This window comes from Leuciscus leuciscus (genome assembly GCF_965113295.1).
Source record: "Leuciscus leuciscus genome assembly, chromosome: 19".
NCBI lineage: Eukaryota > Metazoa > Chordata > Actinopteri > Cypriniformes > Leuciscidae > Leuciscus > Leuciscus leuciscus.
Window position 1 is genome coordinate 24,356,345 of NC_138743.1, and position 14,791 is coordinate 24,371,135.

The 14,791-nt window shown below is 43.0% G+C and overlaps 2 protein-coding genes across 4 annotated transcripts in view; one reads left to right on the forward strand and one right to left on the reverse strand.

Annotated features, from left to right (window-relative positions):
- dsg2.1 (desmoglein 2, tandem duplicate 1) overlaps positions 1-14,791 on the reverse strand; it is a 37,402-nt gene that overhangs the window by 8,737 nt on the left and 13,874 nt on the right. Inside the window, exons 15-16 of the mRNA XM_082147770.1 lie at positions 14,250-14,276; positions 2,414-2,536 (exon numbers count right to left, since the gene is read on the reverse strand). Coding sequence (XP_082003896.1) covers positions 2,414-2,536; positions 14,250-14,276 — 150 coding nt within the window. The remainder of the gene's footprint in view (positions 1-2,413; positions 2,537-14,249; positions 14,277-14,791) is intronic.
- On the forward strand, positions 6,199-9,182 carry LOC309481747 (uncharacterized protein). 3 transcript variants are annotated; one of them, XM_082146796.1, is made up of 3 exons: positions 6,199-7,774; positions 7,895-8,444; positions 8,610-9,182. In XM_082146796.1, the coding sequence occupies exons 1-3, from the start codon at positions 6,616-6,618 to the stop codon at positions 9,175-9,177; spliced, it is 2,277 nt and encodes a 758-aa protein (XP_082002922.1). In that variant the 5' UTR covers positions 6,199-6,615; the 3' UTR covers positions 9,178-9,182. The 3 variants fall into 3 exon arrangements, with proteins under 3 accessions (XP_082002922.1, XP_082002923.1, XP_082002921.1); XM_082146797.1 differs by having other exon boundaries at positions 7,895-8,412; positions 8,605-9,182; XM_082146795.1 differs by having other exon boundaries at positions 7,895-9,182.

Sequence of the window (14,791 nt, forward strand, 5' to 3'; positions counted from 1 at the left end):
TGGCCTCTGGGTCCCGGCCGCTGCACTGCGCGGGATAGGGAACTCGTAGCAGAGGAATTTGCGCGGTGCGCGCGCTGTCGATGCTGGGGAACGGGAGCTCGCTGATAGCGATAACTGGCTGGACTGCACTCAACTGGCTGGACTGCACTCAATGACTCGGTCACTTGGGACGGAGAACGTTTTGCAGTGAGAAACCCGTGACGCGAGAGCGGCGTGGGTGTTAATGTGTTTATCAGTAAGTGTGAGCGCTCGTGGGCGGGCACAGGGCTTACAATCATAACATGGCCAGTGTTGGGGAGCTTTATGTGATCTAACCCCCGGGGCAGCTGTGTGACAGAGCGGGCAGTGGGTAGGTGTGAGCACTGACTCGTGGGCACAATTCCTACGCTTATCACTCGAGCGGCGCGTGCCCGCTTTGTGAGAGTGAGCTCTGTGAGAGACACAGGGGAGATCGTGCTTGTGTGTAGGGGTGAGCACTGGGCTGTGGGCACATTTCCTACACTCAAAACACCGTCGGCGTGAGCCGAATAACCAGAATTAATACTCTTTTTCAGATTTCTCTGGGTCGCTGTGCGAACGGCGTTTGTGTGCAGGCGAGCGAGTTGTGTAACTGACCATCATGTGAGCGGGAGGGTGCGAGGGGCGGGTTCACTTCTGCATGTGAGAAGCTGGCCGCGAGCTCGGCATAAAACACTTTTGTCGCCAGAGCCGGACTCGAACGCGGGTCTCTGGTGCGAAAGCCTAAGATTCTGCCACTGAGCACACAGGGGGAGAATACATAAGCTATCGGTTAGCGCGAGCATATTAGAGAGCGTCGTCATGTTTCGTGTCGGCGTTAGCTTGCAGGCGTGCGTGCATTGTAACAGGCTCATTTACTGCAATATTAATATTTCCAGCCGCCTGAACTCAGAGGGGACTGAGAAATGTGTGAGGATGGAGATTGGCCCGGCCTCAGTGGGGCTACAAATACTCTCTCCTCCTTTCGCCGGTGAGTGAGGCACGCGGGGTGCTGAACATTGCTCGTGACCGTCCGCTCTAACATCCCTTGAGAACGGCGCAGTTTGCGCGGCACAAGCAAAGGGAGAGAGCGCGGGAAGCGGGGCGAGTAGCCAGAGAGCGTCATCATGTTTTGCAGGTGTGCATGTACTATAAACAGGCTCGTTTACTGCAGTATTGATATTACCAGTCGCCTGAACTTGGGAGGGGACTGAGAACTATGTGAGACATGGCAGTCAGTCAAGCTTTGGCGGGACTCACACACTCTCGTTTCTCCTTTCGCCGGTGAGTAACGGGCGCGGGGGCGGTAGCTTTCTTGTAACGTAAAGAAAAACTAGCCCCGTGATCGTCCGCTTCTGCGATCCCTTGTGAGCGGCACGGTCTGCGCGGCTCGAGCAGAGGGAGAGAGCGCGGGAAGAGGGGCGAGTAGCCAGAGAGCGTCATCATGTTTTGCAGGCGTGCGTGTACTGTGTAACAGGCTCGTTTACTGCAGTATTGATATTTCCAGTAGCCTGAACCTAGGAGGGGACTGAGAAATATGTGTGAATGGATGTGAAACACTCTTTTCTCCTTTCGCCGGGAGACGGGCGCGGGGTAGCTTTCTTGTAACGTAAAGAAAAACTAGCCCCGTGACCGTACGCTTCTGCAATCCCTTGTGAGCGGCGCAGTTTGCGCGACTCGAACAGAGGGAGAGAGCGAGCCCCGTAATCGTCCGCATCTCTGACATCCCTTGTGAACGGCACAGTTGCGCGGCTCGTACAGAGGGAGAGAGAGAGCGGGGAGTGGTGCGAGGCATTTGAAACAACGCCTCGTAGGAAATTTCTCTTTTAGAAGCGAGAGTATGTGTCGCAGCGGCGAACACACACAGCAGTAGAAGGATATGACGCTGGATAGCGTAGCAGGCACGGATGGCTAAAGGCGGCGAAGAATCGTCCGGCTTCCTCAGGCGCTGTCCTCTGCTTGCTCTGTCACTTGCTTCGACGGCGGTGGCTTCTCTCAGAGATCCAGCGATGCAGAGAGCTTCGCTGAAGAGACGAAAATCAGGGTATCAGCCTCCGAGCCTTCCTTTTATACGCTAAGCCACTCCCATTCTGGCGGGCTGTGACGCGTGAGGGCGCGTGCGCCCTCATTGGGCATGACGTCACGCCAGGCTCACTGGTATGCTGCTGCAGTTGCCGTGGTGCAGCCAATGAGCGCGCTAGATAGCCTGCTCTAGGTCTGCTAGCTGCTGCACAGCGTTGACAATGAATACAAATTTAGGATAATTTTTTGGCTTCATATCTCGAGAAAAGATGACTTTACCCGTAGCGTAAGCTAACTTACGCAATACGAGAGAACCTCTCGTAAGAGAACGGCATTGTAATATGCAGTACGTGCAACGAGTGGAGAGATTTGCTGTATTGTAAGGTGTTTCTACCCTGCTGATATAGGGCTCATTGCTGTAGTCCACATTTTCCATTATCTTTTTAACAGGTACAACCCATTCCCTTTTATGACGCTGCTTCTGTGGAACTTTCCCACAGTCTCCAGTGCTCAGGATCTAAAAAAAAAAAAAAAAAAAAAAAAAACCTTAACACATAAGTCAAGTCAAGTTAAGTCAAGTTTATTTGTATAGCGCTTTTCACAATACAGATTGTATCAAAGCAGCTTCACAGTATTAAATTAAAATAATACAACAAAGTTTGTTTCAAGAGGAATTTATTGATTGATAAAATTAAATTAAATATCCCCAAAATATCCCCAACTGAGCAAGCCAAAGGCAACAGTGGCAAGGAACCGAAAAACTCCATCAAGTGACCTACAACTATAGTTGTATAACAACAACTATAATATTTGCTCTATAACACTTTTTAAAAGACCTTTTATTATCATTATTATTATTATTATATGATGGCCTGGTTTTTAGGTTTAATTGTTACACTGTAAAAAAAAATTACATCCCCAAGTCAAAAATTTCAAGTGACCGATAACATCTAAATTTTCAATTAGTCTGACGTATTATTTCTCATTGAGCCAATGTTAACAGACTATTGCAACAAGAATTTCACTTGGGCCAATTGAAAAATTTAGATGTTATCGGTCACTTGAAATTTTTGATTTGGGAGGGTTAGAAATTTTTACAGTGTATGTTCTTTTACGGTGATAAACGGTTGTGCAGTTTTTTTTTAGTAATGCAACTTTGTGTATGCAAGAAGTAAAATGTGAGATGGTTCACCTCTTCTGTATGCTAACAACACAGTTACAAGTGAACATCCGATGCTATATTAATATTTTGTAAAAAAAAGAGTATGACTTTCTTAATCAGCAGTTTTGTCTTGTTTACAGTAAAAATATCTTAACATCCTTCAAACAACATATATTTTCGATTATTATTCGATTATATCTATTATTATAACTTATTTTCTATTAAGATATTGTGACTTGCAGCTGTGCTTGAATTTTTTTTCTTACCTCATTGGCATATGGTTTAATCATAAAAATCATAATCATAAAAAACAGTGATGTTACAGTCATTACGGAATAGCATTTTGGTATCTGTATCACTGTAAAATATATATATATATATATATATATATATATATATATTTCAAAGTTGTAAATAAAACAAAGATTACCAGAGTATGTTTTATATGTATAGCCTACAATTTAAGTTCTTGAAAATGTCATGTTTAATTCAATATGTTAGGCTACTTGCTGATATATAGCGATTTCGGAGTGAACATTTTTCTATACCAATTCTTATATTATGTTAATATACCAAACTCTTTGAGGTTCAGTTTGTTACTGTAAAATATACTGATACTGCATGCTAAAGGCCACAAAATCACTAAATGTAATTTAATTAAAAGCAAACAGAGCTGTGTTCCCCGAAAACGTTGTCTCTTAGCGCGCTACGAAGACTCTAGGTGTAACTTAACTAAAGGTATACCATTTCTAGGCGTGTTCCCCGAACCATACCTTAGGAAGGTGCTTATCAATTATTCTCTCGTGCAGGGGCTGTTTCACTGCACTATGTGAGAAAGCGGTGTTCTTTATAAAAGAAGCACTTCAGAAATAGTTGAAATTGCATTTATATGGGATATTATAAAAAATAATCCAAACTATAATAGCCTATAATAGCCTAGCCTATATTTTTTTTATTTTGTCATATATTGCTGCCATAATAACCATTTCAAATGTTTACGTGCTTCACTCTCAGAAAAAAAGGTACAAAAGCTGTCACTGTGGCGGTACCTTTTCAAAAGGTACACCTTTGTTCTTAAAGAGTGCATTTTAGTCCCTCAAAGGTACATATTGGTACCAAAAGTGTACATATTAGTACCTAAATGGTACATATTAGAACCCTTTTGAAGGGTACTGTCCCAGTGACAGCTTTTGTACCTTTTTTTCTGAGAGTGTTTCTTCTCTTTCCCATTTTTGTTCACTGAGGTGGAGCTGCGATGAAATATTGTTCTTGTAAATACGTTCCAGCATTTCAGTAATAAAAGTGTAGGCTACATCTTACGTACGGTGCTCGGCAGTGATCAAAAAGGATTTAAACAGTGGATTTTGAATCTCTTCTTGTAAACTCATTTATATACTGTCTATGTATACTGTCACTGCCTTGCTCTGATGTCTTGCTGACGTTTGTCAAAAAACTCTCGCGAGCGCAAGGCGGACGTGTCGGATTCTGCAGTCGAGCGCAGTTGCTCTCCACTGACTGCGCTGATCAAAAGCATGATGGGAAACGACTTGCTGACGACACAGCTTAATGCTCATTGTTTTAAACAACCATGATGTATTGTTCTCTTTTAAAATGTTTGATTTGAAAACTCTGATATCATGTTTGTCTGTGTATAAATTATGAGCGAATATTCCCAAACTTTCTGGCAGTGTGATCCCTATATGGGTTATGTGATGTCATTTTATTTAAAAAAATATATAAACATATGTCTGTATTAAAGTAAAAATGATGGATAAACTATTTGGAATGGAATTTAATAACAAGTAGCCCGTTGGGTGTCTTGTTCATATTTATTCTCATATAAAAGCAACAGAACTTAAATTACACCCAGGTTATTGGCAACACCGTGCACGAGCGTGAATCCCGTGAATCCCGCGATATCCGTCTTTGATCTCACACATGGATCTCACAAGTGTCTGATCCACTGTGAGAAGAGAGAACTGTCCGTCTTGCCTGCGCTTTTTTCACTCCTCCCCTCACTGCAGCCGCCTACTCTCGCATAAATTTCAGGCAAGGCAAGGCGCATCTCAAACAAGCCTATTGCCTCTCTCATCTACTTCGCGATATCACAGTTTGACATGTCTGTCATTGGAAAGTTCCACGTGGTGTCATGAATAATTAAGAGCAAGTGTCTTCTCATTGGATAAGAAAACTCAGTGCATGAATAATTATGAGACACCGATGAGTCATCAAAGTACTATAGTACTGTGACGTGGACACGATGAAGATTTTAAACCCGGAAGATGAAAAAAGCGAAAAAAAAACCTAAAATGTAACCATTTCCCCCCTTCTATTAAATCTAACAGATGCTAACATTGTCTTCAATGGTGTTCAACATACATAACTCTGTTACAATCTCAGAAAATTTGGTTTAGGGTTTCATGACCCTTTAAGAACGACGTAGTGTTAAGAAGGTTTCGGGAAACCCAGCCAAGGTTTGTAGCCTACAGCTTAAGGTGTAACTTAGGAACGACGTAGCGTTAAGAAGGTTTCGCGAAACGCAGCCCAGAATAGTGCTTCTTTCCCTTATAAAGTATACAGGGATTCATACCTTTTACTTACAATTGCTTTGTTAAATATAATACACATTTTCAGTATTATGTACATGTATTGTGTGTCTTTTAAAACATAATATTATTGGTAACATTTTACAAAAACATGGTCCCATTAGTTTAGGTTAGTTCATTGGTTTAATTAACAATGCTCAATACATTTGTTACAGTAGTTAGCGCACGGTTCATGCTAGTGCATGTTAGCACAATTTTTAGGTTTTAACAGCTATGGCAAGCCGTTTTAACATTTAATCATTTAAACCGACTAGTCTCTATTTTCATGCTACTAGTACTTATTTTTTAGATACTAGTATCTATTCCATTAAGTACTAGTACTTATTCATTAGCTACTAGTGTCTATTCTTTAGGTACTAGTGCCTATTCTTTAGATACTAGTACTTATTCATTAGATACTAGTACTTATTGTCACAGTGTCTGGTTGTGTTTCCCCGTGTATCCACTAGATGTCCTCCTTTTCCCCACGGTGTCATGCACATGAACTTCAATTCCCACAATTCCTGTCTGTGTATTACACTCAGGTGTTAGTAATTGTAATCACCAGCTGTCTCTCGTTTTCCCCTCGTCATGCATGTATTTAATGCCCTGTTTGTCTTGTGTTCTTTGTGGATCAATGTTGTATGTCACGCCGCTTCTGTTCTCGTGTTTTCCTGCCTTGCCTGTTTATTGTTTTGTATTGATTTCCTGGATATTGAACCCTGCCTGTCTTGACTTCGTTTTTGGATTACCCAATTAAAACTCATCTTGCTGCATTTTGGATCCCGTCTGCTTTCATCCTTGTGCGGTTCGTGACAGATTGATCCACCCACCTAGGATCCAAGCAGTATGAGCGCCCGCCGCAATTTCCCCGCTGCCAGAGGGGAACAAGGAGGACCATCAGCACCAGAACCCAGAATGAACATTTTCGAATGCTTTGCACTGTGGGCTCAGATTACGGAGGAGAGAATGGTGGTCAACTCCCCTGAGCCACAGCGCAAGAACACCGGGCAAACCAGGTCGGTTAACGTTCCCCTCCGTGAACATTCCTTCGTGGGGACCCGCCAGGTAAAATTTCGCGGTACCCGTGGAGGTCGCAGAGGAGGTGGAGGTGGGCGGGAGGAGATCCCGTCCCATTACCCGTTCTGGCCGCACGTCGATCCAGAGGTTCCCCCGCCGCGGGCTCCACCCAGTCCAGAGCCGTCCACTCGCCATCAGAGACGGCGGAGGAGGAGGAAACCTCTCGGCCTCGACCACGGGTCCGAGATTGTGCCCGTACAGCCCGCTGTCATTCCGGAGACTGTGCCTGTACAGCCAGCTGTCATTCCGAAGCCCGTGCAGCCAGCTGTCATTCCGAAGCCCGTGCACGTGCAGCCAGCTGTCAGTCCGGAGCCAGTGTCTGTTCCTGAGCCGGAGCCGGTGTCTGTTCCTGAGCCGGAGCCAGTGTCTGTTCCTGAGCCGGAGCCGGAGCCAGTGTCTGTTCCTGAGCCGGAGCCGGAGGCGTCTGTTCCTGAGCCCTCAGTGACCGCGACACTGGCCATTATGGCCACAGCCATGTGGTGTGTGTGGGCTACGCACACACTTGAACCGGTGGTGTCTGTTCCTGGGCCGGTGGTGTCTGTTCCTGGGCCGGTGGTGTCTGTTCCTGAGCCGGTGGTGCCAGTTCCAGTGCCCGAGCCGGTGGTGCCAGTTCCAGTGCCTGAGCCAGTGGTGTCTGTTCCTGGTCCGCTGATATCTGTTCCTGAACCAGTGGTGTCTGAACCGGTGGTGTCTGTTCCTGGGCCGGTGGTGTCTGTTCCTGAGCCGGTGGTGCCAGTTCCAGTGCCCGAGCCGGTGGTGCCAGTTCCAGTGCCTGAGCCAGTGGTGTCTGTTCCTGGTCCGCTGATATCTGTTCCTGAACCAGTGGTGTCTGAGCCGGTGGTGTCTCTTCCTGAGCCGGTGGTGTCTGTTCCTGAGCCGGTGGTGCCAGTTCCAGTTCCAGTGCCTGAGCCAGTGGTGTCTGTTCCTGGTCCGCTGATATCTGTTCCTGAAGCAGTGGTGTCTGAACCGGTGGTGTCTGTTCCTGGGCCGGTGGTGTCTGTTCCTGGGCCGGTGGTGTCTGTTCCTGAGCCGGTGGTGCCAGTTCCAGTGCCCGAGCCGGTGGTGCCAGTTCCAGTCCCTGAGCCAGTGGTGTCTGTTCCTGGTCCGCTGATATCTGTTCCTGAACCAGTGGTGTCTGAGCCGGTGGTGTCTCTTCCTGAGCCGGTGGTGTCTGTTCCTGAGCCGGTGGTGCCAGTTCCAGTTCCAGTGCCTGAGCCGGTGGTGCCAGTTCCAGTGCCTCAGCCGGTGGTATCTGTTCCTGAACCGGTGGTATCTGTTCCTGAGCCGGTGGTGCCAGTTCCAGTGCCTGAGCCGGTGGTGCCAGTTCCAGTGCCTGAGCCGGTGGTGCCAGTTCCAGTGCCTGAGCCGGTGGTGCCAGTTCCAGTGCCTGAGCCGGTGGTGCCAGTTCCAGTGCCTGAGCCGGTGGTGCCAGTTCCAGTGCCTGAGCCGGTGGTGCCAGTTCCAGTGCCTGAGCCGGTGGTGCCAGTTCCAGTGCCTGAGCCGGTGGTGCCAGTTCCAGTGCCTGAGCCGGTGGTGCCAGTTCCAGTGCCTGAGCCGTTGGTGCCAGTTCCAGTGCCTGAGCCGTGGCCGCCCGAGGGGTCTTCACCGCCGTGGCCGCCCGAGGGGTCTTCACCGCCGTGGCCGCCCGAGGGGTCTTCACCGCCGTGGCCGCCCGAGGCAAGGTCTCCGCCCTGGCCGCCCGAGGGAAGGTCTCCGCCCTGGCCGCCCGAGGGAAGGTCTCCGCCCTGGCCGCCCGAGGGAAGGTCTCCGCCCTGGCCGCCCGAGGCAAGGTCTCCGCCCTGGCCGCCCGAGGCAAGGTCTCCGCCCTGGCCGCCCGAGGCAAGGTCTCCGCCCTGGCCGCCCGAGGCAAGGTCTCCGCCCTGGCCGCCCGAGGGAAGGTCTCCGCCCTGGCCGCCCGAGGGAAGGTCTCCGCCCTGGCCGCCCGAGGGAAGGTCTCCGCCCTGGCCGCCCGAGGGAAGGTCTCCGCCCCGGCCGCCGGATGAACTGTTGGATTCGCCCCGGCCGCCCGATGGTCTGTTGGCTTCACCCCGGCCGCCGGATGGACTGGGTGCTTCCCCCTGGTCGCCGGATGGACTGTTCGCTTCGCCCCGGCCGCCCGATGTACTGTTTGTTTCACCCCGGCCACCGGATGGACTGTTTGCTCCGCCCTGTTCCCCCGATGTACTGTCTGTGTCACCCTGGCCCCCTTTGAGTCTGTTACCTCCTGTTTCTGTTTCCCCGCACGGACCTGGCCCCCCATCCCTCCCCCTGGTCCTCCACCGGGCCAACTTCCTCCTGAGCTTTTGTTTTGTTCCTTGTCCTGTCTTGTAGTGTCTGGGAGCCACTCCGTTGAAGGGGGGTAATGTCACAGTGTCTGGTTGTGTATCCACTAGATGTCCTCCTTTTCCCCACGGTGTCATGCACATGAACTTCAATTCCCACAATTCCTGTCTGTGTATTACACTCAGGTGTTAGTAATTGTAATCACCAGCTGTCTCTCGTTTTCCCCTCGTCATGCATGTATTTAATGCCCTGTTTGTCTTGTGTTCTTTGTGGATCAATGTTGTATGTCACGCCGCTTCTGTTCTCGTGTTTTCCTGCCTTGCCTGTTTATTGTTTTGTATTGATTTCCTGGATATTGAACCCTGCCTGTCTTGACTTCGTTTTTGGATTACCCAATTAAAACTCATCTTGCTGCATTTTGGATCCCGTCTGCTTTCATCCTTGTGCGGTTCGTGACACTTATTCATTAGATACTAGTACCTATTAAATAGATACTAGTACTTATTCATTAGATACTAGTACTTATTCATTAGATACTAGTTCTTATTTATTAGATACTAGTACTTATTCATTAGTTACTAGTACTTATTATTAGATACTAGTACTTATTCATTAGATACTAGTACCTATTAAATAGATACTAGTACTTATTCATTAGATACTAGTACCTATTAAATAGATACTAGTACTTATTCATTAGATACTAGTACTTATTCCAATAGTGACTAGTAACTATTCTTTTGTTACTAGTAACAAACAATTTTTTTTTGCCATTGACTTCTATGGGGATCTGTCATTCAGATATCAACTATTCAGTTCTGACTAGTATGTATTCCAATTGTGACTAGTACATATATATATTAGATACTAGTAGTTATTTATTAGGTACTAGTACTTATTTTTTAGATACTAGTAACTATTACTAGATACTAGTATGTATTCAATAAACACTAGTACTAAGTCATTAGATACTAGTACCTATTAAATAGATACTAGTACCTATTAAATAGATACTAGTACCTATTAAATAGATACTAGTACTTATTCATTAGATACTAGTACTTATTCAATAGATACTAGTACTTATTCATTAGATACTAGTACTTATTCATTAGATACTAGTACCTATTAATTAGATACTAGTACTTATAAATTAGCTACTAGTACTTATTCAATAGATACTAGTAACTATTTATTAGATACTAGTATTTATTCCGAATGTTACTAGTAAGATTTTTTATTTTACTAGTCACAACTGCTTTTTTACTCGTCTTATGTTATGACTAGTCAGAAATGCCACTGGATAGTTCAATTAAAAATCTTACTAGTAAAATAAAAAATCTTACTAGTAACATTTGGAATAAATACTAGTATCTAATAAATAGTTACTAGTATCTATTGAATAAGTACTAGTAGCTCATTTATAAGTACTAGTATCTAATTAATAGGTACTAGTATCTAATGAATAAGTACTAGTATCTAATGAAAAAGTACTAGTATCTATTGAATAAGTACTAGTATCTAATGAATAGGGTTGGGTATCGGTTGGGTTTTATCCGATACCAGTACTTACTCGGTATTTTTCAAACGGTTCCGGTGCTTAAACGGTTCTTAAACCGGTACTTAAGAAAACGAAACCGCACACACTTTATCAAAAAAATAATACCTGTGTGTGTTTTCTGAAAAAGATTTTCTGATTTCTGATTAAATAAAAAATTGTGCCGTTTAAAAGGCTACTGATGTAGCCGAAAACACTTAAGTTAAGATCAAAAAATGTTCTTCTCATATTATTTATATATATTATATATTATATTACGTATTATATATTATAGACTTTTACAAAACAGAGAAATATCTGACACTGAGCAGAAATATTTAACACACATAGTATAGCCTCATATAAATATACTTGATATACTTCATACTTGATGATATGCAAGATTTGCAGTTGGCATTAAAATACTAGACTTACCCGAAGAGGAACACTGCAGCTGAACTTGAACTTTAGTCAAGAATGTCAGAGGTTTTGGGTTCTAATCCGCATTCGTAGTTTTTTGTTTGTTGTTGTTGTTTTTTTAAACCGATTATGCTCATCAGTGGTTGTAAATCAAGCAGGGACACTTTGTGTGCATTAGGCTATATTTTTTGATTTCACCAGAACTCTCCGCGCACATACTCATCTGAGACGCGAGCACACACACACACACACACACACACACACACACACACAAACTCGCGCACATACTCATCCGAGACGCGAGCTCACACACACACAAACTCACGCACATACATCTGAGACGCGAGCACACACACACACACACACACACACTCGCGCACATACTCATCTGAGACGCGAGCACGCACACACAAACTCTCCGCGCACATACTAGACGACGCCTCATAAATAGATCGATCTCTGCAACGTATTGAAGCGCGTCCGCGTCCAACGTATTGAAGCGCGCGTGAAGAAAGTGCGGTGTGCGCGAGCCACAATAATCCGCGCCACTGATCGCAGATCGCTAGATCAGAGCGCTAGATCGTCTCTTATTTAACAAACGAACTAAATGAATGCTCTGCTGGTTAACTGGAGATGTTTTGTTATTGGATCATTCATGCCGCGAGATGTTTTATAGGGGGCGGTGAAAAAAGTCAGGCACCGAAATCAGGCACCGAAAGTTGCGTTCTTATTCGGTCTCGATACTACCGTTTACGTCGGAACCGGTTCTCTATTGGAACCGGGTTTCGGTACCCAACCCTACTAATGAATAAGTACTAGTATCTATTTAATAGGTACTAGTATCTATTTAAGAGGTACAAGTATCTAATGACTTAGTACTAGTATTTATTGAATACATACTAGTATCTAGTAATAGGTACTAGTATCTACAAAATAAGTACTAGTACCTAATAAATAACTACTAGTATCTAATATATATGTACTAGTCACAATTGGAATACATACTAGTCAGAACTGAATAGTTGATATCTGAATGACAGATCCCCATAGAAGTCAATGGCAAAATTTTTTATTTGTTACTAGTAACAAAAGAATAGTTACTAGTCACTATTGGAATAAGTACTAGTATCTAATGAATAAGTACTAGTATCTATTTAATAGGTACTAGTATCTAATGAATAAGTACTAGTATCTAATAATAAGTACTAGTAACTAATGAATAAGTACTAGTATCTATTTAATAGGTACTAGTATCTAATGAATAAGTACTAGTATCTAATGAATAAGTACTAGTATCTATTGAATAAGTACTAGTACCTAAAGAATAAGTACTAGTATCTAATGAATAAGTACTAGTATCTATTTAATAGGTACTAGTATCTATTTAAGAGGTACTAGTATCTAATGACTTAGTACTAGTATTTATTGAATACATACTAGTATCTAGTAATAGGTACTAGTATCTACAAAATAAGTACTAGTACCTAATAAATAACTACTAGTATCTAATATATATGTACTAGTCACAATTGGAATACATACTAGTCAGAACTGAATAGTTGATATCTGAATGACAGATCCCCATAGTGTCATGATCCTGTTTCTTTCACACACACATTCACTCGTTGAGCGCTATTTCCTCATTTACGCACACACCTCTTTCATGCACACACCTCCTCATTTAATCATTATTTTTCTCAGCTGTCTATCCTTTTCTGTTCGTCATTGCTCACTCCCTTCACCTGAATCCCCTTTTCCTCTGATTAGCGTTCCTATTTCTCTTCCCTTCTCTCTACCTGTCTTTGCCTGAGTATTGAATTATCATTCTACTGCAGAACGTCGATTTAATCTCTGTCTCTGTCGTGTCGTGTCCTGTCATGTCATAGTCCTGTCAAGTCGGGAGCTGTTTGTGGAGCCGAATGTCTACATGAAAGTTCATCTGAGTCGGAGATTCGCTGCTTGCCTCTACTCTCCCTCGGGAAACCTCAGCCTGCTCCTTTACCCGTTACGGAGCCATCATCTGATTATCTCTCTACACCCGGGCTGACTTCAGTTTAATTTTGCAACTAGCCGAGACCTTATTTGAACTTTTTACTACTGCTGTAGTTTTGTGTTTCCCTTTGAGAACTTTATCTTATTTTGAACTCTCTGGCAAGATTTCTTCATTAAAATTACTGTTTCTCCGCATTTGCTGTGTGATCCTCTTACCTTCATGACACATAGAAGTCAATGGCAAATTTTTTTATTTGTTACTAGTAACAAAAGAATAGTTACTAGTCACTATTGGAATAAGTACTAGTATCTAATGAATAAGTACTAGTATCTATTTAATAGGTACTAGTATCTAATGAATAAGTACTAGTATCTAATAATAAGTACTAGTAACTAATGAATAAGTACTAGTATCTATTTAATAGGTACTAGTATCTAATGAATAAGTACTAGTATCTAATGAATAAGTACTAGTATCTATTGAATAAGTACTAGTACCTAAAGAATAAGCACTAGTATCTAAAGAATAGGCACTAGTACCTAAAGAATAAGCACTAGTAGCTAATGAATAAGTACTAGTACTTAATGGAATAGATACTAGTATCTAAAAAATAAGTACTAGTAGCATGAAAATAGAGACTAGTCGGTTTAAATGATTAAATGTTAAAACGGCTTGCCATATAACAGCAGCATTTATGCCTTTTCTGTTAAATATTAACAGTGCAGTTTTTCTTCTCAGGTAAATTGATCTGGTTTTGGTACTATTTAGATATTTTTATTGGAAAACAAGACAGAAATACTGTTGCGCTTTATTTTAAGGTGTTAATTATATATAAGTTACAATGTAATTATACATTTAAGTAGGCCTACTGAATAATATAAATGAACAACATGCACTTACTATAGGGTCAGGGTTAAGGTTTGGTTTAGGGTTAGTTGTATGTATGCTTAATTTATTTTTTATTACTATAATTAGTACATGTAACGTGTAACAAATAAAGTGTTACCAAAAATACTGATTTAAGACAATGCTTTTCACTGCAGCATATTCACACACATCGCATTTGACAACCTTTCACAATATACTCAATTGGTCCATTTTTTTTAAATAAATAAATAAATAAGAAAAAAAACCTGCATTTAATGGTTGCATCCATCTCTTTTTACATACCTGCGCTGTGAGAAGCAGCAGCAATGTCTGAGCCAACAAAGAGTGAGGTAGCATCTTCTAGGAGAACTGGAAGAAATCTGTCAATGTCAAGAGTGTCATCAGTGGTTTTTCAAACTGTATGTGCAGTGTTCTTTTGTAATATATATGGCTCAAACCATATTTTGGTACGCCCCAAAATGAAAGCCTCATCACGTGTCTCTTTCGCCCTGTGTAGGTTGAGGAATGATATGGTCATTATGATGGAAGGAAACTCTGTTCCTGCCTAAAGGGAAAGAAAGAACACCATAAAGCCCTTTAAAAACATTAATTATTTTTCTATTTTTACGGTTACATCACAAGAAACGTGTGGAATTGTTCTTTAAAAGTTTGGTTGTTTTGAAAGTTTGTATTAAATAATGAATGAAATAAATGAAACTGAAAGTAAAATGTTTGTTGTTATGGCATCAGTCCAGTTCTAAGGAATTAGCAGGAGGGGTTAAAATGGAACCACATAACATGTTTCTGTACTTCAGAATAGCTACAGGTTATTTTTTTATTATTTT

Coding starts and splice junctions, on each gene's coding strand:
- LOC309481747 (XM_082146795.1), top strand. CDS start 6,616: ATGAGCGCCCGCCGCAATTTCCCCGCTGCCAGAGGGGAACAAGGAGGA. Junction 7,775..7,894: donor GCCAGTGGTGTCTGTTCCTG/GTCCGCTGATAT, acceptor TGCCAGTTCCAG/TGCCCGAGCCGGTGGTGCCA.